The sequence below is a fragment of the Paramisgurnus dabryanus genome, chromosome 23, assembly GCF_030506205.2.
Source record: "Paramisgurnus dabryanus chromosome 23, PD_genome_1.1, whole genome shotgun sequence".
NCBI lineage: Eukaryota > Metazoa > Chordata > Actinopteri > Cypriniformes > Cobitidae > Paramisgurnus > Paramisgurnus dabryanus.
Window position 1 is genome coordinate 12,783,716 of NC_133359.1, and position 23,699 is coordinate 12,807,414.

Sequence of the window (23,699 nt, forward strand, 5' to 3'; positions counted from 1 at the left end):
GCATGCGCCCTTAAAATAGCATAATGAACCACGCGCAACGATTATACTACAATGATAACTTACAGTTTATAATTTTAATATAGTTTTACTACGTTGTACTATATATATATAATGTATGTATATATAATTAAAGTATACTACAATTTATTACAATGATAAATGTATATTTTTATTCATCATCACTAGTTTAACTAGTGCGCCATCTGCCGTTCCTAAACTCCAGCGTTCTTTCAGTAAACTGCATTTCCCGTCAAGCTTTGCGCGCTTGTCCACGTGACGTAATGAAATCCGATATTCCGTGTCAGTCTAGTTATTTTTTCTCTTTATCTAGATTTTCAGGTTGGGGGTGAACGAACATCTCTTAAGGCTTAAATATACACAATAGACACGCGTGAGTTAAATAATGCTTTGGTTGTGATGCAATCGCTTAATGCGATTTAAAGAAGAAGAACAAGAGGCTGTTATCAGATGATCCTCTGGTCATGACTCCACAAGAAGTTCGCCAAAATCACAAGACCTGCGAGTCTCTGAAGCGACTGGGATTTCATCTGCGTTAAACATTTAATACTGACATCCACGAATGATCATATATAAAACCACATAGCTATGGATGATCTGCACCTACCTATAGAGGTGAGTCTACACTAAAACAACAGGCTGGAGTGGTTAGTTGTTTCAAAGGTAACTTAATTTACAAGAGTCCTTAGTAATGATGACACTGTAATCTTAGGTTAAAAAGACCACCCTGCTGACAAATAATAGAAATTCAAATTGTTTAATGGTTATATTGGGAATTATACTGGTTTTAATGGAAACTAAACTGCAGTGGTGTCTGTTGGGGTCTTACTTGTAATGTGTTTGGGTCTTTTGTGGGTGGGATGATATCTGGTGGTAACCAATAATAACCATTAAATCGAACTGGAACAAGAACCAAAACACAACATAAAGTAATTCTCTAATGGCTGATGGTTTATAATGGTATTTGTAATAGAAACCATTTGTATTGTATTGTGTGTATTTTACCCTGTAAACCTGCCATTCTTCTCATTTGCTCCAGGTAATCTCGTATATTTTAAGTTTCCTTCATGTATCAGACCGAAAAGAGGCATCACTGGTGTGTAAGAGTTGGTACGCAGCAAGCCAAGACCTTCAGTTTCAGGTTTTTCTTATATAAAACCATATAAAACATTATGTTTTTTTATCTGTTTCCATATAATTGACACAAATCCCTGATTGATTTATCGCAGAAAATTGTCAACTTCAAATTCCCTGTTTCCACATCTTCACTGGACTTCATCCGTGCTCTCGGTCGATATCCTCGCTGTGGTTTAGTCATCAGCCACCTTGATGGATCCAGCCTCTCACGGCAGGTTCTTGTGGAGGTTGGGGTTCACCTCGGCCCCCGTTTGAACAGTTTGGCACTACCGGGCAGCAGCATCACAGAGTCCTCGCTGCTGGGTCTCCTACCACATCTGACCAATCTTCACAAGCTGGATCTTCAGGGCCTGGATAGTCTCTTCATGTCTGGAGCCTTTCTGTCTAGAGAGGAGCACCGGCAGCAGGTTACACCTTCGGTTTAGCTTTATAGTACATCTGTTATAATGCTTAAGTTTAATCCTATAATTGTATTATACATTTTTAGGTCCAACATGCATTGAGGAACCTGCAGGAACTGGACCTGTCCAGCCTCCGCTACCTTTCAGATCTATCGTTTAACCGGCTGACCTGCTGCACGCCCAGGTTACGCAGACTGGCACTGGCCGGGTGCCACATTGCGTTCGAATTCGACCCGTATCGAGGCTGTCCGGTTGGCTCTGGCTCCTCCGCTCTTCTCTCCCTCCGTAACCTGTTGAGTCTTTTAACAAAGCAGGCCGGCACGCTCCGCAGCTTGGACCTGAGTCGCACAAGCATCACTCCCAATTCCCTATGCGCCATAGCTCAGGTGCCAGGTCTCCATATGGAGGAGCTGAGCCTCCGTGGTTGTAAAGAGCTGACGGATTACTCCGTGGAAATCCTTTGCAAGTGGCAAAATAATCTGAAGGTGCTGGACCTCAGCGCATGTACCGAGCTAACAAGCAGGACGGTGCAGGCTGTAGCGACGAAGCTGAATGAACTGCAGTCACTCTCTGTGTCTCAGGACTGGAAGATAACCGATAAAAGCCTGGCAGAGCTGATGGCGCTGCCTCGCTTGAGGACTTTGGATCTGTCCGAGTGTCCACATGTAAGGAAGGGTCTTTCTTCTCAACCGCCCAGAGCTCAACTGGAGACTCTTAGCCTTAGCAATTGCACGTATATAAAGGTGAATTTGTACGAATGCAATACTTAACTTAATTTCCCATTCCTCTTTATATCATTCACCTCTTTTCTTATTCAGGATGCAGTCATATACTCTCTGAGTCGCATGCTAGGCAGTAACCTGAGAGTCCTGGACCTCTCATCCTGCGTCAACATCACTGATTTGAGCATTCGAGCCATCGCAAACTACCTGCCCTCCCTGTTAGTGCTGCGACTCGCCTGGTGTAAAGAGATCTCAGACTGGGGGCTGCTGGGAATGGTGGAGCCCACCAAGGATTGTGAGGAAGAAGACAAACTGGTGAGATTCCCAGTGCTGGGAAATAAAAGTACATTAACTAACATTGTTATACAATGCTGCTTCTTAAACAGAAATGTAAGTTTTAACACCTCTTACTTATAAATGTCCCAAACGTTAAGGAGTATAAAGGCCCAAGCTTTACTAGGACGTTTGGAAACATGGGATTTTTCCAGCCTCCCAGTCTGCCTTTTCAGGATAAACCACAGCTGGTGACGGATGAGGACCTGGGGGCGTTTAATGAACAGGAAAGGGCATCGTTGTTGACCCTCAAGGGCCTTCAGGAACTCGACCTGTCGGCCTGCTCTAAATTGACTGACATCAGCATTACACAGGTCGGTATGGAATAGACTTGTATGTGTGTTTTTCATAAACGTTTAAATTACTCTAGCAGTATGACAATTATTTATTTTTGGATATGTCAGGTACTCCGTTTCCCAGACCTCCACCGTCTCTCGCTTTCCATGCTGCCAGAGATCAGTGATGAAAGCTTGGTGTCTGTAGCTTATCACTGTCGCAGCCTCACCAGCCTGTCCCTCAATCACTGTCCTCAGATCAGTGACCAGGGCATGGCACGGGCCCTACCACTTCTTCAAAGACTGCAGCATCTGGACCTGGCCTGCTGCGATGCCATTACAAATGAGTTAGTAACTTCAACCAACTTTAATAATTATACTCTATATAATAAATTGTTTGTTATATTTGTTAAGTCTCTACCTAAACTTGTCCCGGAATAAGTATCCATGTCAACGAAAAAAGCAACGAAAATTTGCATTATCCCATCACTTTGTTGCCGAAGCCACTTTTTGTGCTTTGGTCAAAATCATCCATACAATCTTTAAATCTTAGTTTAATCTTCCCAGTTTTAGGGCCAGTTTTGCAAACAAGGCTTAGCTAAAGCCAGGACTAGGCCTTTGTTAAAATAACTCATTCCCCACCAGCCATTTTTTTTTTTGAAGAGTTGCCCGCCAGCATTTTTTGTGATTTTCACAAAATGCCTTCCAGGAAAATTTTCTTCTAAAATATATAAACATACAAATATATAAAATGTACAGAGCCCCTAAGGGGACATGGAGCAAAAATTGTCCATCTTGTGCAGAATTTTTTTTTAAAGTTTAGTTTCGCGTGTGGCATGTAAAACTATCGTGTTTAGTTTTGCGTGCGCACGTGAAACTTTCCGTTTCACATGCGCAAGCGGTGGTTTCGCGTGAGCACATGAAACTTAATTTTAGATTTTATTACTCCAATGTCACCTTAGTACGGAGCCCCTAAGGGGACATGGAGCAAAAATTAAATAAAGTTTAGTTTCGCGTGCGCACGAAAATAAACTTTAGATTTTTTTTACTCCAATGTCCCCTTAGGGGCTCCGTACCTTAGGGGCTCAGTACAAATGAAAGAACAGACCCTCTGCTTTCAAACAAACAAACAACATGGGAAAAAACTTTCATCCTATCTATATTTTTTCTCTGCTTATAAACTCTTAAATATGGGTATTTTTCTTTTAAAAAGCTGAAATAATTGCATTTTTGTGAAGGAATTTTGTTATGGATCAGAATGATTATCAAAACAGAGATACATACACAGAGTTTAAAATTAGTAAATAAAGTTTTTGGCTTCAGTTTTTTCATAAATTGGGTAATCTAGTGGATAATCGCAGTATTGCAGATTAACATAACATTTCATCAGGAACACTTTTTTATGCAACTGTTTTCTCTTAAAGGGACACCATGAAACTTTTGGCCACTAGGGGGTGCTAGACACGTATTTTTCACTTCTAGCGCCCCTAGAGCCCACAAGCGCCGCAGCACTGTCGCAAAGGAAAGGAACTGGCCAACCTTAAAACTAAACTAAAAACTAAACATTTAAAATGCTAAACGATCAACATTTTGAGACAACAGGGAGAAACGCAGTCATGTTACAACTTTCTGATGAGGAACTCGTCGTGGCAGAAGCCATTTCTCAATCTGAAGGTTGCAGCCTCCGGATGTCGTATTTCTAATACGTCATCAAGACTGTCTTATTTCACAATATTAACAATTACAAAGTTGACTATTATACTTAATTAATCGTAAATTGTTGCAGTATGCTTATGACTTGCGAATGTAATGCTCAGTTTACCTTAATAACCCAGGCTTGATGACGTGTGCAGCCTGCATATTTGACCTCCGGAGGCTGCAGCCTTCCAATTCAGAAACGACCAGACGTATTTCCTTGCCTTTTTCCAAACAAATATTGTTGCATCCTCTCTCTCTCCCTCGCCACCAGGATTTTCCGCAATGGCGCTCGTTATTCCTCTTTTTTGTGTGAAAATCGCTCCAAATCCAAGTAAACCGATGCGTTTAGGTCTGCCGCTTTGTAATACGTCACGCGAGTGACAGCGGAACGCAGCAAATGAGGAAGAGAGAAGAGAGAAACGCTCGGATCTGATTGGTGAATGAATAGGGTTTGGTTTTACACTGTGAGCAAGTTTGAGTGCTATAGCATCCTGGATTGTAATGTAAATATCATAGACACAGTAAAAAGAAAGGTAAATACGTGAACACAGCATCTGAATACAGGGAACTATATGCAATATAATCGCCGTAATTTATAAAGAACATCGCATTTATGTATGAATCAACAGTTTATATAAAAAATTGCCTTAAAGGGGAATCGAACCCGGGTCGCCCGTGTCATAGGTCCGTGACACTAAAGACTGTGCCACAGAGTCACATATTAGAAACTGCTCTCTACACTCCTTAAGTAGCCTCCAGCAAAATTCACGTTAAAAACAAATTGTGTGGAGGAAGTGACGTATGCCGTAAAGCAGTCGAATTTTGTAGTTTTTTTTTGTGCTCTGGTTACTACCACAAACCCTAAGTTTTAAAATACGAGTAAAAGTGATACAGACCCCGGCAGGCTATGGTAGACATGTCATTCAACCTATTTAAAGTCGATGTACTATCACAAGGGTCTTGAAAATGTATTATGAAGGTTGAAAAATTACATGGTGTCACTTTAATTGACGAGATAACTCAATGGCGTGGAAAGAGTTTAGATGTTTAAGCATTTTTTTAATAGACATGCTTTAGAAAAAGATGCTACTGGTTTGTATCTTATTTTCAATTGAGAGCTCAAAAATGTGTTTTCGTTGAGAACTAGCCTTAGCCTCGTCTGTGAAACCAGTGAGTTGTGCTTTTTGATCATTACTTAACATGATCAATATGTTTCAGCAGAACTATATCTATTATCGCCCTGCACTGTGATCGACTGAGGACCCTCGATGTCTCCATGTGTAAGGATATAACAGTGCACCAAGTGGACCACCTTCAGTCTTACCTGCCCTTCCTTGAAAAAGTTCAGTGTCGCTTTGTCAACGGGACAGATTTCACCATGGCACTTTGATTATATCTGTCCTGGACTGAAAGCCATTATATAAAGTTATACAAGGGGGCTATTGAATGCTTTATTTGATTGGTTGAGAAATTATTTGAAAATAACGCAAACTGATGGAATACCAATGTGCATTATTTTCAAATAATTCAACAGCCTATCATCAGTTATTCCTTACATATATGATATGATAATATGATGTATAGCTTTCATATAAATTTTAAGTACTTTGAGTTCAGTTATAAAAGAGAAAATAGTTTGAAAATATTGTATTTTTTTGCATAGAACTGAACAGCCACAGTATTTTATTCACTGCTTCTGAATGTAACGTTTTCAGATATTTCTGATCATTAGTACTGTACAATATACATTATCTACTATTGATTAGTAGATTTATTACTGATGTAAAATGCACTTCCTCCAGACTGTATTATATCAGTCTAGTTCTTATATAATTTATTAAATGTCATATTTGACATTGTCCTTGTAAATCTTATACCTTGTATTTGTCTTTGTTTTACGGGATCTAAATGTCCAAAGTCTTTAATAGAGTTACACGCACATGAATGTAAGCATTTCACCAGTGCCTTAGTAAAAAGTCAGGAGCTGTTTGTGATAAGTTATCTGTTCAAAGGTCTGCATGCAGATTCATACTATCATTAGTTGCTATGCAACCCTTTGTAATTACAACAGAAGTATTCAAAATGACATCATAAAACCTTAAAATTATATATTTAATAGAAATTAAATATCTTAAAGGTCTAATCATTTTCTGTCATTGCGTAAACAGTTTATAAAAGCAATTTACTATATAGAGTGCCACAGGGATGACGTATTTTTGTAGACCAACCCAGAGGTTGGTGAGGCACTGGGTCTCTCGCAAAAAGCCCATTCATTTTTCCTATAGACTTTTGCATGATTGCAAAAAATAAGCTTTGTGTTCAGCAAAACGTAAAGACACTTACAAGTTTTGTCCAACAAGGTAATCTTCACAAATATATTCATAAAAGTTGCATTCATTTTTGAAGATTACCTTGTACAAAACAACAGCATTTTTGCCAAACTCCTAATAAAAATTTATTTTACTGCAAATTTATTTACTGGAAATTGAAATAGGGGAAATGGTTAAAGGTGGAGTGTGTTAATTTTAGCGGCATCTAGTGGTGAGGTTGCAAATTGCAACCAACCGCTCAGTCCACTGCTCACCCCTCGTTTTTAAAACGTATAGAGAAGCTACGTTAGTGTCTGCCGGGAAAACATGTCATCATCGGGGACAACTTAGTAAAAAGTTTATCCGTTAAGGGCTTCTGTAGAAACATGGCGGCACATAATTGCGACTTCCATGTAAGGTGACCCTGTGGATGAAAACGTCTCATTCTAAGGTAATAAAAACATAACGGTTCATTATGAAAGGTCTTTACACACCCCTGATGATGATATAGTTTTGTATAGAATTTTGAATTTCTGTCAAGAGATCCTTCTTAAAATTACACACTGGACCTTTAAAAAAGGGTTTTCAGATCTTGAATACGGCAAAAAGTTGACATTTTTCAACAATACTATTGTTTTACATGTCTTTTAGGAATAGTTCAAAAATTTATATTTGATGGGATAACCTGATTTTTAATCACACATTTCATGTGGCTTGGCAGGCTATCAGTCTTTTACATTCCTGTAGGGTGACTTTGTCACGCCTGAGGTTTGCTTTTGTTGATGACGATATTAAAGGCAAAACTGGAGTGATCTCTTAATTTTTCCTGCAGTTGTAGAAATACAATATATTCAACATTATTGCAAGGTTCACTTCCTTTTTTTTTGCATGTTTGTCACACTTTAACATTTCAGATCATGAAACAAACTTAATTATTAATCAAAGATAACACAACATGCAGTTTTTAAAAATGAAGGACAAACAAAATCCAAACACACATGCCCTTAATAAATAATAAAAATAACTGGTTGGGCAACACATTTGCAGCAACAACTGCAATCAAGCGTTTGCGATAACTTGCAATGAGTCCGTTACAGCGCTGTGAAGGAATATTGGCCCACTCATCTTTGCAGAATTGTTGTAATTCACCCACAGTGAAGGGTTTTTGAGCATGAACCATCTTTTTAAGGTCATCTCAATAAAATTGAAGTCAGGACTTTGACTTGGACACTTCAAAGTCTTCATTTTGTTTTTCTTTAGCCATTCAGAGGTGGACTTGCTGGTGTGTTTTGGATCATTGTTCTTCTGCAAAAACCAAGTTCGTTTCAGTTTAAGGTCACAAACAGATGGTCCTTCAGTTTTTTTCAAACTGAGACCAGTCTTTATGTTGTTTTTGCTCAGCAGTGGACCATTTATGCCCAATCTCTTCCTTATGGTGGAGTCATGAACACAGACCTTAACTGAGGCAAGTGAGGCCTGCAGTTCTTTGAATGTTGTGGGGCTTGTGTGACCTCTTGGATGCGTCGTTGCTGAAACTGAACTCGGGTGTGATGAACCACAGTTATATTTTAAGAGAGGAGCAAGCACTTTTTCACATAGGGCCATGTAGGTTTAGATTTTTTTTCTTTCATAATAAAAACCTTCATTTAAAATCTGCATGTGTTTACTTAAAGGTGTAGCGGAGGATTTTCTTGAATTTTAGAAAAGAACTGCCTTCTCCACTTTAAAAAAAATGCAATTGAGCAACACTACTGATTGACAACTAGGAGGACCAATAGTCTTGATGATCCACCCGGAAAAAGAAAATCCTCCGCAATACCTTTAAATAAAAAAACACTTTTTCACACCACTATATATGCCATAAGAATTGAATCCATGACCCATAAAGCTTAATAACTGGAAAAACAATTTGAAAAATAAATTTTTGTCACCATAAGAAACAAGACGGTAATATAACAATAATATATTTTTAATTCCATACAAAGGAAAACAAAATCTCACTAATATCACGTACCATGTCAGGTGGTAAAGTGGTTGCATTGATATTGTTACAGAATAGATGTTAAACATATAAAGCTATATACAGTATAACAAATACAGTACATGGATCTTATTTTTATTAGATGAAATGCATTTGTGACTACCACAACTGGATTATGGCACAGGTTTTTCAAAAACACAAAAAAGTTTATCATCTCCATTATTGTGTTATGCAAATGTTTATGAGCAACCACAACACCTTTAAATCATAATTGAGTTTGAAACGAGGCATTATGTGTCGACATAATAAGAAGTGCTTGTTAAGTGGTATTAAAGCCACTACCATCAGTTCAAAATGTTACCAAAATAGTCAGTGGATGAAATCTTGATGAAATGGCATTCAATCTTTTAAAATTGAGAAATCATTGCACACCATCTCTACAAAATACGCCAAATTCTACAATAATAAAAAAAAAGACGAGTAGTTTGACCAAAAATCAAATAAATGATTTTCTCAGTTTACATCTCAATGCATTCAGTTTTAAGTATAAGTAACAAACCAATATATTCATGCTGTGTCTTCAAACCACACTTGATCAAACTACTCCTCTATAACAACATGCAAGATATTAGAGATCCAAACAAAACTCAGTTTTAGTACAAACTTTATCAAAAGCAACTCTCTGAACATCTCATCACACTTTTACCTTGTGTGTACCAATCGAGTGATTCAAATAGACGATTGCCTATGAAAAAATATTAGATAAATATACAGCGCATGCTTCAAATCTTACAAACAAAAATCGTTAATTTTGTGCGTAACTGCAGAAGTATAGATGTACCTTGCACACTGTGAAATGACATATATAATTAAACAAAAAACGGATGCATCAACCGTGATATTAATTCTGCCATTGTACCTTTTGAGAATGAATCATTCTGAATCATCGGTCTTTACGAAGCAAATCAGTCACATAATCACCAATTCTTGTAGTACAGATGCAACAAGCTGCTCAGTGTCATTTAGCATGTTTTAGTACGATTTCAAAACGTTTGGTAGAAGCTAAATGAGTCATTTAAAAAAATGTGTTGACAGAAAAGGCACATTTAATGCAAATCAGTCGTATTCACCGCAGACACCATCAAACGTTCTGCCATCTCACTATGATTGTTCAAGGTGCTCTATCTGAAACAATAACAATGTATTTTCGCTCCCAATCTTCAAACATCCCATCTTTGACGCCACCAAGTGGCCACTGTCAGCATCAAGTTGTTTCCCATCTTGGAAACAGTCAAGATCTCACATTTACGATCCACCTACGTATTACTGTTCGGTCTGGCTGAAGTCGTAGCAGAAGTTAAAGTTGCTGGGCGGTTTGGGAATGGGTGGGGCGGTGTCCGGTATAGGCACGTTTTCCAGATCCAGGAGGCGGAGCTTGATTTCCATTGAAAGGAGAATGTCCAGTTCGCTGCGCATGCTCTCGCTGCTCATCTCTTTACCAAGCAGCACATTGAGTCCGTCCGTCCACAGACAGAACTAAGAGAGCAAAGGACAGCAGCAGATGAACACTACTATATGTCAAGGTATATATATATATATATTTTTTTTTTTCTTTTTTTTTGGCCAATAAGATATGAATTATTGCTGATTAAGGGAGAAACGTGATTTTTAAATCAAAACCAACACAAAATTATTTTCCCACTGTGTGTTACCCAGACTTGGACACAAAGGTTCCCAAGTGTCTGTTGTTACGTTGCAGATACAGTGGCATCCATGTTAGGGGGTACAGTTTCATCAAATGCATAAAATATTAAGGTAAGAATGCAAATAAGCAGGACAGAGACTAAAAAACATGTACTTACATCTGTTCTGGAAGAGGCAATGAAGTTTAAGCTATACTCCTCAACATCATATGTAATGCTGAAGGCCAAGTCCAACACCTCCTGCAAAAAAAAAAAAATCAACCACCACCCGATACCAAATTGCAGGTCATTTTAGGTACCAATGTATTTGAAACTTAAACCTAGACTACAGAGACCATGTGCATGCAAAACTAGGAAAGTTAGAAGTAGATCAGTAGCGTACCTTGGTTTGTTTTCCTTTGTTTTCCTTCATGTGAGGACAGTCTTTCCCAGTCAGAACATTTTTGATGTCAGCGACAGGAACTGAGAGAAAGACACTGATATTACATTTTGTTTTTGTCAAAAAGGCTCACACATAGAGGCCAAATCTGAGAAAAAGCTTATTTTAGATAAGCCAGACTAGTTTACTCACTCTTTTCCTGAAGGGCTTCGATGGAGGGCATCTCGGCATTCTCTTCCACATCTCCATAATGCAGGACTTTGTGATTGGGGGATAATCGACAATACCACAGCTTGTCTGAAAGACCAACAACAGTTTTTTCCAGATAGTATATTTCTGCAAAACTTTACATCCTATATGGAAAATTGATGATAGTCATACTATTTATGGTGCCTGTTTTTGACCTCTAAAGGAAAACACCACCGTTTTTCAATATTTTACTATGCTCTTACCTCAACTTAGATGAATTAATACATACCTTTATTCAATGCATGCACTTTTAATCTTGGTACAGCGCCTTGTGAATGTGTTAGCATTTAGCCTAGCTCCATTCATTCCTATGGCTCCAAACAGGGATGAATTTAGAAGCCACCAAACACTTCCATGTTTTCCCTATTTAAAGACTGTTACATGAGTAGTTACACGAGTAAGTATGGTGGCACAAAATAAAACTTTGGTTCGGAGCCATTAGTAATGAATGGGGCTAGGCTAAATGTTAACACATCCAAGAAGCGCTGTACAAAGATTAAAAGTGCATGCGTTGAAAAAAGATAGGTATGTATTCATTAAGAACATAGTAAAATATTAAAAAACGGTGGTGTTTTTCTTTAATGTGATCTCTTACCTTGCCTCCTTCGGCTGCTGATCTTCCGAAAGAGGGTCCCATGACACAGTCGGTTCAGTCTCTGCTGTCTGATGAGCTCTAGGAGTTCTGGCTTTAAACGCTCCTTTAGCTCACTACACACAGACACAACACACACATTACTTTAATACTGTTCTTGAGGATCCTCATCTTTTGTACAAAAAATTTGTAGAGCATTTTGTTAGCAGTGCAAAGGTCATGGGTTTGAATCCCAAGGAACACACAAAATGATAAAATGCACTAAAAGTCGCTTTAAATAAAAGCATTTGCCAATTGCGTAAATGTAAAATTAAGAGCATCTACTATGCATTTGACAAGAAATTATTTAACTACGCAAACACTGAACCAAGCAAAAACTCAAGTTAAGAGTCTTGGATTAGAGTTAAATTTACACTGTATTAAATTTAGACTAGTTTGTCAATTCAAAGTCTTCTGAAATGGGATACAAGTGCCAGGGTCTAACAAGTTTTAAAATGGAGTCATTTCACAAGACTTTTTTAAGATGTCAAATAAATGGTTGGTTTCCCCAGAGTACATATGTGAAATTTAAGCTAAAACATAGATAATTTATTATATCATGTTAAAATTGCCACTTTGTAGGTGTGAGCAAAAAGTTGCCGTTTGGGATGTGTCCTTTTACATGCAAATGAGCTGATCTTTGCACTAAATTGCACTGTCGTGGTTGGATAGTGCAGATTAAGGGGCGGTATTATCCCCTTCGGACATCACAAGCGGAGCCAAATTTTAATTACCTATTTTTTCACATGCTTGCAGAGAATGGTTTACCATAAGTTACTGGGTTGATCTATTTCACATTTTCTAAGTTGATAAAAGCAACGGGGACCCAATTATAGCACAAAACATCATGATATGTCCCCTTTAACTTTTGAGTTTTAGCTCAAAATATCATATAGGTTTATAATAACATGTTAAAATTGCCACTTGTAGGTGTGATCAAAAATGTGTAATTTTGGGTGAAACCTTTAAAATGCAAATGAGCTAATGAAATGCAAACACTGATCACCATGATGGTGGTTTGTTAAAATTTATGATTAGGGGGCAGTATTATTATAATAAGATCCCCTTTTGATATCACAAGGGGAGCCAAATTTCAATTACTTATTTTTTCAAATGCTTGCAGAGAATGAAGCTACTGGGTTGTTCTTTTTTTACATTTAGTAGGTTGATAGAAGCAATATGGACCCAATTATAGCACTAAAACACACTGAAAAGTCAGATTTTCATGATATGTCCCCTTTAAATGCTCAAGAAAAAGCAGGTGGGCAACTGGACTTACACCACAGGTGGGGCGAGGGTCTCCTCCTGGTGCAGCCTCTCTGTCTGTCTGAGTTTGAGGATCTCGCTGTAGTTCAGAGCATTCACCTTGTTCTTAAAAAGCTCTAGAGATGTGGGCTTGCTGGACAGCGTCCTTGTGATCTGCTCACGGACAACCTGCATCACCTGTCGAGAGAGAATCCGATTATTCACAAGCTACTCCGTTTGCCTAGAAATGTCCATGCGTTTCAGAATGGCTTTTAAAGGTCTGTTACTCAATAGGTAGAGGATTGAGTTAGCATCAGTGGTGGCCGGTGACTTCTTTTTTCGAGGGCCCTCGATGCGAAGTTCGTCACAACATGTATGTAGCCCATCATGTGTGTGGTTCCTTATTTCAAAATATGTGTTCTGCGCGTCAAGAGATCCTTTGTGCATCACGTGTCTTGTCAAAATAAGTGCCTGCTGCAGACGCGTCTAAAGGGTTTATGATAAAAGAGACACTCGCATTTGCCAGATACTCGCATAATCTCATGCGTAATCAGAGTTTACTGTTAAGGGAGTGTCTTGCATGTATTTTGTGAACGCGAGCATCTCTTTTATCATAAACTTATTTTGTCAAAACACGTGATGCACATGGTTCACATGACGCAACAAACATATTTTGAAAATGCAAGCAACAAACATGACACTCCGAACACTTATTTTGAATTTGCGCCCATCGGATGAGCAGTCACCAGCCGCCACTGGTTAGCATGGGTCATAGGTTTGGTTCTGAAGGGACCACGTACTGGTAAAATGTATAGATTGGATAAAAGCATAATGCATGAATGTAAAAATAAAAGCATTATTTAATTACAGTCCCTATAAATATTAAAATAGGACGAGTTCATGTCCTTTCCCCCATAGAGTGCCCATCTCCTCCAGTAAACCCTGATGACCATTCACACTGCTTGACCTCACTCCTCCATGAATAGCATCTCTCTGGGGTTCAGTTAAAGGGATGAAGGAGAATGGAAAAGTGGAGAATAAAACAACAGGGGAGGCGAAACAGACAATGACAATATGGGTCACTCTTCCAGTGGAAAAAAGTCCAGCTGTGACAGACAGACAGAACCACAGTGACACGCCCACTCAACTGGAAGAAAATGAAATCCGTGACAACAGCACTGCCCTATAATTATCATTCAACCATTTTCCCCATATTTGTATACTTATGTATGTATGCATGCACTGTATGTAAACATATACACATCAGTGACGGCCGGTAACTTCTTTTTCGAGGGTGCTCGATGCTAAAGTTCATCACAACGTGTATGTAGCCCGTCATGTATGTGGTTCCTTTTTTCAAAATATGTGTTATGCACATCGAGAGATCATGTGTGCATGACGTGTCTTGTCAAAATAAGTGCCTGCTGCAGAGGGGTCTAAAGGGTTTATGATAAAAGAGACGCTCGCATTTGCCAGAAATCGCATAATCTCATGTGTAATCAGAGTTAACTGTTAAGGGAGTGTCTTGCGTTTATTTTGTAAACGTGAGCGTCTCTTTTATCATAAATGGTTTTGACACGTGTGCAGCAGGCACTTATTTTGACAAAACACGTGATGCATATGGTTCACATGACACAAAAAACACATATTTTAAAAACACGAACAACACACGACACTCCAAACACTTATTTTGAATTAGCGCCCCTCGGATGAGCAGTCACGAGCCGCCACTGCTACACATAAATAAATAAATAATAAATGTTAAAAATAATAAAAAATATATAAATAAAATATATAAATTTGTTAAATAATAAATAAATAAAATATATTTAAAAAAAAAAAAAAAAATTATATATATATTGGTGTGTCTGTATATGGGTGATTCTCACGAAACCATTGAAACACCACGGCACTAATGATTTTAGCTATAAAATGTGTAATATAGTAATATTAAAAAGCATCAGAAGTAACACAATACTGTGTTCTACCTTGCACAATGTGTGATTTCAACATAAGAATTTATAATTTGTCAATTTTATCTCATTTTCTGCTGAAATTCTCGTTACCCCAATGTGTCCGGCTGTGTTTGAACATGCGTTATGTTGTAATTTAATCAAATTAACACAAAAATATTTAAAAAAAATAAATTGATGTTTTGCTAGACTACTTTAGATGACAGAAAAAATATTTACTGAATATTCATGTATAATAATAATGAAGAAAAACTAGGAAAATGATGTGTCCATGCCTGATGTTCTCATCCGCCGCAACACTTTTTGAGAACAGTTTAAGCACACATACAGAATTTTAATAAAGTTTGATTTTGAGTGACCAAGCACATGGACCAGTTACTTCAAGATGGCTACCAGGTAAGATCATTTTTTTACAGTTAATTTGAAATATCGTCTTGTCAGAATGCTTACACAACATTTTGATTATCATTACCGCAACAAATACTTATTAAATGTTAATTTAATTAATAGAAGCATAATACTTTGATTTTAAATGCATGTGCAGAATCTCCAAATTATGTTCTTTCAGTTTTGTCATGTCATTTTGAAAAAAATGTCAGTGTTGATGTTTTTTGACTGTTGCGGTAATGAGATTTTTTAGGACTAATTTTTTAAATTATGTTACAAAAAGTGTTAAATGATAAGACATTTTTAAAACCAAGTTTTCGTGAGAATCACCCATATACACATATGGGTCAATGACGTGACGTTAATTATTGTGTCCGTATGGTCAATTAAATGTAGAAGGGATAAAATGTCAAAATAAATTTGCAGATTACTTGCATACATTCTCTTTTTTGAGGACCAAGTCTAACATTTCTGGTTTTATTTTATTTTGAAAGAATATTCAAAGTGGTGTAACCAGTCTGTGTTACTTGGTGTAACTAGTAATTTTTAAAATGAAAATATAAATAAAAAGATATTCTTAAAAACTGTGGAATAAAATATAATCATCTAGTTTATTGTAATATAATTTAACATACATACATTTTTACCTCATTTGTCAAAGATTATTTAGAAAACAGAGCTGTTTTCAGCACATTTCAGCACAAAAAACACATTAAAATTTACATTCAGAAATAACTAATAAAATGATAATTTAAAATGATTTTTTAAATGATTATGCTTACATGCATCAAGGTTTTCTATGAAGCAATTGGCGGTTACACCATTTGACATGTTCAGGTCCATTCAGTCTTAACTCTAATAAAAATGGTGCAAATTAAATTTTTGATTGCATAAAATCAACATAAATATACTATGTGCATTGAAATAAACCTGATGCATGCTTTTAAAACAAGTTTTTAAAAAGATTTTTGAATTTCTCAACTTGCCAAACATTTTGTGTGTGTGTGTGTGTACACATATATAATGACAGCTGCGTTGTGATGTTTTGAAGTATGTGTATATGTGACCCCCCTTTTGTGAAAACCCAGCTCAAGTCTTTTCTGTGAAAATTTTAACTTGATATCGTTAATATTGACTGAGTAAAGTTATGTCTAAGATTGAAATCAATGTGAAATAAATGTCTGAAATCAAACTTTGACGCTCCTCCTCACAGAAGTAGGAGACTTTATCCTGGATTTCACAGACAGGGTCACATATTGTTTTTGTTAATATTGTGTTTTTTCAATTTCAGCAATTTTGTGTAAGTGTCATTTGTTATTGGACTATAAGTGCATCTGCATTGTTGGCCATCTGCCACCCTGCTCTCTAGATATCCTCATCTGCCAAACACTTATATTTTACCATATCCTACATTATACCCAATGTAACAGGTCAGGGCACCACTCCTACAACTAAATAAACGTGTAAATCTGATGCATAGTTCAAATTAAATTTTAACAAGTAACCAACAGTAACCAAATTTCCACACCTTTGAAACCTATAAATATGGTGTCACAAAAGATGTTTCCAGGCGTTCGTGAGATCCATATAGTTATTAAAAATAGAAAAGGAAAAATGAAGTATTTAGACTTATTCTCTAGTATTGTTCATGACCACTGATAAAATAATTGCTGAAACTAATAAGCAAGACTTGGTCAAAAAGCGTTGAATGTCCCAGCAGAGTTTTCCAGCATGAAACTCATATAAACACAGCTCTTAACACAGTCTGTAAAACCCCAGCTAAAGTAATTTTAAAAAGAATCTGTGAAAATATAACCTGGATATCTTTTAAATTGACTGAGAAAGATCATGTCAAAAATGGAAATCAACTTGAAATCAAACTTTGAACACATGGTTACATATATACGCTGTCAGACCCCCCAACAATATCTGAACCCCCTACCATTCTTTTCTTACTACATCCAAAATATCTAAGACTGTGACAAAATAAAAGCAAACCCTACCTCAGCAATAGTGCAAGCACAGTTTCTGGTCACAACCACACAACAGTGAGAGAGTGTTTGGGTGTTTATGTGTTAAAGCATGTGTGGTCCCTCCCTCTAGATATCCCCCATTATACTGATACACATCCCCAATACTGGACACATCCCTCTGAAGCCTAAATCCTACACACAGAAACGTCACATAACCCCCGCAAACCAGCTGGCAAAACCATGATGCCAACAGCGATTAACAGTCATTAAAAAGAAACAGCACAGTCAGGAGATTTCGAGAAAAAAACTGAGTGAGATTGAATAAAGAAAAACATACACATGGTGTGAATAATTTATCTTTGATGCAAATGCCATCAGTTTCTTAACGTAAAATTCTGTCATCATTAACTCACCATCCTGTCGCTCCAAACATTTTTTACATTTATGCATCTGGCAGATGCTTAAAATGCATTCAAGCTGTACATTTGATCAGTTTTATGTGTGGGATCGAACCCCGCAACGCTTAAACAAGTGATTGCATGTGTTTAACATGAACCACAAACAAAAAGTTTAGCACAAGTTAAGCAGACCTGATCTGTCATGTAATAAAAAAAGTTTGTTAAAAGTAAACAGAAAAAGCGTTAATTATAAGACTACGATTATAAGTAAATAGCCTGTTCTTAAAGGTGCAGTGTGTAATTTTTAGAAGGATCTCTTGACAGAAATACAAAATAATATACAAAACTATATTATCAGGGGTGTTTAAAGACCTTTCATGATGAACAGTTATTATTACCTTAGAATGAGAAATTTTTATCTACACCGAGGGTCCCCTTACATGGAAGTCTCCATTTTAGGCCACCATGTTTCTACAGAAGCTCTTAATGGACAAACTTTTTTATTAAGTTGTCTCCAATGATGACGTGTTTGTCCTGTGTTGGCTACCGTATCTTCTCTATGCGTTTCAAAAGCAAGGGGTAAGCTGTGAACTGAGCTGTTGGTTACAATTTGCAACCTCACCACTAGATGCCGCTAAAATGTACACACTGCACCTTTAAAAAGACACTCATTTTCCAGCTCCCCTTATTAAAACTCTTTGGTCATTTTTAAGCGCGATGCTAATGGTCTAATCAGATTCAATGGATTGTGCTAAGCTATGCTAAAAGTGCTAGCGCCAGACCCGGAGTTCAGCTGAATGGATTTCAATACGGTAAAAATCTAACATTTAACTCTAGGGGAGCTGGAAAATTAGCATATTTTCAAAAAAAGTGGAGTGTCCCTTTAAGCTTTTTTTGGGGTGAGTAAATGGCAACAGAATATTCTTTTTTTTTTTGGCGTATTGTCGATTTAAGATTTCCAAAAAGAACTTACAAGACAGCATACATTTTTAAAACACAAACTATTTTCAGTAGTTGCTTTAATGTTGGTGTAACCACCGTGTGGGACACAGATTTTACCCTCTCTGTATTTCTGCTATGGAGTGGGCTTCTTTTTGTTGTTCTAATACCCCCTTTATAATGATAGGCCTTATTGTCCCAGCCCACGAGGTTGGTGTGGTGGTGGTGGGGGGTTTTCAGCGAAAACAAAGAGGGGCCAATCGGCCGGACCCTCGATTCAATAGCAAAGGTCACAAGGTCACGAGGTTTACGGCCCGAAAACATTTATTAAACTGAGATCCGTTTTGTTGCCCAACTGAATAGTTCGGGCTAGAAGAAGGACAACTTAACATCAGAAAAGACGACATAGCAATTTAGGGAATGTTGATATGTACAAAAGCAGTTAAACAGAAGGAATCAGTCTCTTTAAAAGAGAAGCTGCGTGTTTGTCATTCCTACGGCTTGACATTTCTCAGACACGTCCAGATGAACCCATCAATATCCATTTGTTTTATTGTAAACTATAAATCAATCCTACAGCTGCTTGCATTTTTCTTAATGCGACTCTAAAGCTTTCAAGAACAAACAACAGCTTTATTTAATAATAAATCAACAGACAAATGCAAGAATACCAGACTGTATACAATAAGTAAACTATATCCATAAGGGTTACATTATGAGATAAAAGGTAAAGAATGCTCAGCTCAACTAAAACAAAATGATGATGTTCTTGGTGAAAAAAGCCTTGACTGACAACCATGCACTAAAAACGAAAAAGTTTGTCTTTTGCGTGCAGAAGACAACATTTTTAAAACAATCCCAGTTGACACGGATCCACAAATTTGACTAAAAACCGTGTATCATTCATTTCAGGCCAGTAGATGGCGATGTCATGTGCCATCTAAGCATATGCATATGACGTCACTGTTTTTTAAAAATTTGCATTTTATAGTTTACACTAAAACAATAATGGCATCTTTTTATAAAACTTGCACTTTGAAACCCGTTTTAAAAGTTTACATTTTCAGACCCCAGAATGCTTTTGTCATATAAATGCACGGCCAAAATTCATTAAAAGTTTTACTTTTTAGTTGAAAATGGTGTTGTGTAAACATACCCTAACATTACAAATGTACCTTGGTGGATAAATAAGATGCAACAAAAACGTTCCCCTATAATAAAGCCCTTAAACAGGTCAAAGTTGTTCTTATGGGAAAATACACCTTTAATACCTTATCAAAGTCCTCCTGTGTGGCTCTCATCTCTTTCCACGTCTTGTTGAGGAGCTGCATGCAGATGCAGAAAAGTTCCTCCAGCAGTCGGTCCTGAGCGAAGAAGATGGGATGATAGTCTGACCCAGTCTCAGAAGCTACAACAAACAGAAAGACAGAAACATATATGAGGTTACAATAGAAGCAAGAGACCACCAGATGGCTGTATTTGCTATAGAAACCCTGCCAATAAGTTAATATGTCCTTTACATTACACCCTATATAAAGACCAGGCCAGGTTTCTGAAGAAAAACAAGGCTTTGTTGGATAAAAACAACAGTAAGCATGCATGATTTACACTAACAGAGCTGTATTTGATCACTTACGTGGTTCACCGATGCGCAAGATCTCACACAGGATCAGGGTGAGCTGGATGCTGCTGCGAGCAAACGGACACTCATGTTTGTCTTCTCTGCTGCTGTTCTCCAACACGAACTGAGACGGTGAGGTGAAGATCAGGATACATAACACATACTGGACACTTAAGCAAAACTTAAAGTAAATATAGGGGGGGGGGGTTTCCGGACAGGGCTTATCCTAGTCCAAGACTAATGCCTTAATTAAATAAAAACACCTTGTAGTGACATATCTTAACCAATATCAGTGCCATTGTTTTGTCTTAAGATGCACACCAGTTTTGTTTTTGGTAAGGTTTGTTTGTGAAAATTACTTAAATGTCCCAATATAACTAGTCCTGGATTAATCTAACCCTGTCCTGAAATCCACTCCCTATAAACCTATTTATACATACAAATATATTTATGCAATGACATTATAATATATAATATATACTGCACTTACATTTTTAATTTAAATTTACTAGAAATTACAATTAATTTCAACGTTCTTGACTAGTGAGGAGTTGCTATAAATTTTAAAAATTGTCAAAATAACTTAAGCTAATTCAACATAATTTTTGTATCATTTACACAAACTCCTCAATAGTCAAGAAAGTTTAAATAAATTGTAAATTCACTTAAAAAAATGTAAGTGCAACACGGATTTCAGAGTCATTGTATAGTTATACGAGATCACTGACCCGGCTGTATGCGTCCGGGTAACGAGAGGCAAAATACGCCATTGTGTCCAACGCCAGGAGACCCGGAGGACAGCGGCTCAGGTCCTGACCAGGATTACTGTTATTCTGACACACACAAAAAACTCTAATATTATGGATTTGAGCACAGTTATTTTATTTTTAGAGTCGTTTTTGATTAAAACAAATCACACTATTTTACTTTCTTAATAAGAAAACTTTGTAAAGCGTTTTCTACACTCACAGAGAATCCAAGCTTCTTAAACTCTTTAGCGCAAAGCGAGCGTCGCCTCTCGTTGCTCAAGTTGCTCTCGCTTTCGGTCTCGAAAGCTGCCTGGCGCAACCCATGAAGCATTTCCCTCTGTTCCTAATGGAGGGAAAACAGAAACGGAGAAGAATAATCAGAAAAAAACATTTAAAAATAGAACTTATAGAAAGCTATTAAACAAAAAAATTATCAAAAAAGCAAAAAAGAAAACCTGGCTGTAGGAATCGAGTGGCGTCCTCATACGGTGCTCTAGGTGATTAAGACGAACAGTCTGTAGTACATAAAGGTAGTGGGCCATCTCATCACCCATTGAACTTGAGCTGTGAATAATGTTCTGAATACAGAAGCAGAGAGTCAGGATTAATTTTGTCTTTCTGTAGCACAACTAGTTTAAGCAACACAAAGGCCATGGGTTCCAATTCGCAGGAACACTAATATAATTTATGCATTTTGGGATGCCAAATGCATAACATAAGCATTTAAACATAAATTGTGTTGTAAAGTAATACATTCGTTTTTTTTATATCAGAGAGTTATATATAGTATGATAATGAGAATTATCATCACAGATATGGAACAGAACATGTTTGAATTTGTATTGACTCACCTTGTAAATATACTGTCGCAGGAGCTTCTTCTCAAGAAATTCAAAGAGCTCCTGAAATCAATTCACATCATTTTAACATTAGTTGCAAAACCAATATTGTAGAGAAACAGATGTAAACAGATCCCCGTTTAACTCTCACCTGTCTGTCTGCTTCTCCAGCAGCCTGTAACATGGCCATCAGCAGAGCCATGGCCTTGGTTTGCAGCTGTTGATTTGTTCTAGAAACAAAGGAAAATTTATTTATATTTAATTTCTGCTTTGAAAGCAAAACACACGTTTACTTTGAACATTTAAAGCAACACTATGTAGTTTTTTTACCTTTAAATAATGTCTCTATTATTGTAATTATTAATAATGTCTAAATTATTTCAGTGATAGAACAACTTTTAACTGGACAAATTGTACTGTTGCTGCAACCTGAGCAGCCTCATAGCTGCTAAAAGCACACTCTGAAAGTGGCGGTGGAGGGTAGCGCACACAGCCCCGACCCTCCCCCTGCCTGCAGAAGAGTGTCTGATACCAGGCACTGTTGCGCTTTTTAACCACATGGGGGAGCTGTAAGTCATTTTTACATGGAAACTACCTAGTGTTGCTTTAACATCTACAATATAACGATTATCTACACTAAAATATGTTTTAAATGAGGCAGACATGTTCTGTTGCTTAGTAAGGGAAGTATCAGGTTTATTTTTGTGTTATTTAGATAAAAGCACTCTGAAGCTGATATTACAGCAATGACACAGTAGTCACTTCAGAGCCATTGTGAGATTGTGTGTCTATATAGTTTAGGAGGTAAGGTGAAAATGCAAATGCGCAGTTCACTACACTAAATTATTTTCAAGAAAAAAAATCTTAGTATTTTTGTCGTAAAAATATCAAAAAATTCTTACATTAAGATGCTTTTTCTGGATTAGCGAAACGACCCAAGAATACAAGTCTAGTTTTTAGACCAAAAATATCAAATTAAAGTGATTTTGTGCATAAAACAAGCAAAAAAAAATCTGCCAATGGGGTAAGCTAATGTTTCTTGAATTTAGTGTTTAAGAAAAATTTTCAAGATTTTTTTGCTTACCCCATTGGCAGATTTTTTTGCTTGTTTTATGCACAAAATCACTGAAATTTGACTTATTTTCTTGGGTCGTTTTGCTCATCAAAAAAAGCATCTTAATTCAAGAATTTTTAGATATTTTTACTGAAAAACAAGAAAAAAAGTAAGAATTTTTTTCTTGAAAATATTTTTTTGCAGTGCAGTGTAGGCATTGTGAGAAAGCGGACTTGGCAATTATGTGCCGGACACTGTCGAATGCTAGCCTGGTTAGCCAGACCTACATCAAGATGTAAGGTCTGGCAACTCTTCACACAAACGGCTCAGTGCAAGGGGCGGGATATAAGGTTGTCCCTCAAAATGCCTCTGCACGCAATAGGATAGCGCTATGACGGATCAGAGCAACGAAGAAGGTGACGTAGTTACCGTAACCAGTCGGCAAAACTCCAAACACATCTTTCTTGCTTAAAAAGGACTTCAGTAGGGTTTATTTGCTCTTCTCTCAAAGAAAAACATAAGTCTAAGTCCTCCAGAGTCGCGGCCAAAGCCGCTTCAAAAGATAGCTGTTCGCCAGCAGCAGCAGCCATTCTCTGTTTTCAAGTAGGAACCGTTGCAGCTCTGTCGTCATCATGTTAAGCCCGCCCCACAGACGCTACACACGATGTGATTGGCCTGACCAAAT

The 23,699-nt window shown here is 37.2% G+C and overlaps 2 protein-coding genes across 2 annotated transcripts in view; one reads left to right on the top strand and one right to left on the bottom strand.

Annotated features, from left to right (window-relative positions):
* The first annotated feature begins 268 nt into the window (after nt 1–268).
* Nucleotides 269–6,459, top strand: fbxl9 (F-box and leucine rich repeat protein). Its single transcript, XM_065291762.2, has 8 exons — nt 269–633; nt 1,058–1,159; nt 1,248–1,562; nt 1,643–2,299; nt 2,375–2,593; nt 2,713–2,925; nt 3,016–3,233; nt 5,806–6,459. Exons 1-8 carry the CDS (start codon nt 607–609, stop codon nt 5,972–5,974), a joined length of 1,920 nt encoding a protein of 639 aa, XP_065147834.1. The 5' UTR covers nt 269–606; the 3' UTR covers nt 5,975–6,459.
* Nucleotides 6,460–8,844: 2,385 nt separating this feature from the next.
* elmo3 (engulfment and cell motility 3) overlaps nt 8,845–23,699 on the bottom strand; it is a 23,007-nt gene continuing 8,152 nt past the window's right edge. Inside the window, exons 9-21 of the mRNA XM_065291761.2 lie at nt 22,112–22,190; nt 21,973–22,023; nt 21,577–21,699; nt 21,342–21,464; nt 21,101–21,205; nt 20,388–20,496; nt 20,023–20,159; nt 13,116–13,279; nt 11,801–11,913; nt 11,149–11,253; nt 10,960–11,039; nt 10,737–10,817; nt 8,845–10,410 (exon numbers count right to left, since the gene is read on the bottom strand). Of these exons, the coding sequence (XP_065147833.1) occupies nt 10,198–10,410; nt 10,737–10,817; nt 10,960–11,039; nt 11,149–11,253; nt 11,801–11,913; nt 13,116–13,279; nt 20,023–20,159; nt 20,388–20,496; nt 21,101–21,205; nt 21,342–21,464; nt 21,577–21,699; nt 21,973–22,023; nt 22,112–22,190 (1,483 nt within the window). The 3' untranslated portion in view covers nt 8,845–10,197. The remainder of the gene's footprint in view (nt 10,411–10,736; nt 10,818–10,959; nt 11,040–11,148; nt 11,254–11,800; nt 11,914–13,115; nt 13,280–20,022; nt 20,160–20,387; nt 20,497–21,100; nt 21,206–21,341; nt 21,465–21,576; nt 21,700–21,972; nt 22,024–22,111; nt 22,191–23,699) is intronic.

What these genes read in the sequence shown, in the direction of transcription:
- fbxl9 (XM_065291762.2), top strand. Translation starts at nt 607, where the DNA reads ATGGATGATCTGCACCTACCTATAGAG. An exon ending in GAGAGGAGCACCGGCAGCAG is followed by an intron (nt 1,563 to 1,642) that starts GTTACACCTTCG and finishes ATACATTTTTAG; the next exon opens with GTCCAACATGCATTGAGGAA. An exon ending in GTGAGGAAGAAGACAAACTG is followed by an intron (nt 2,594 to 2,712) that starts GTGAGATTCCCA and finishes CCAAACGTTAAG; the next exon opens with GAGTATAAAGGCCCAAGCTT.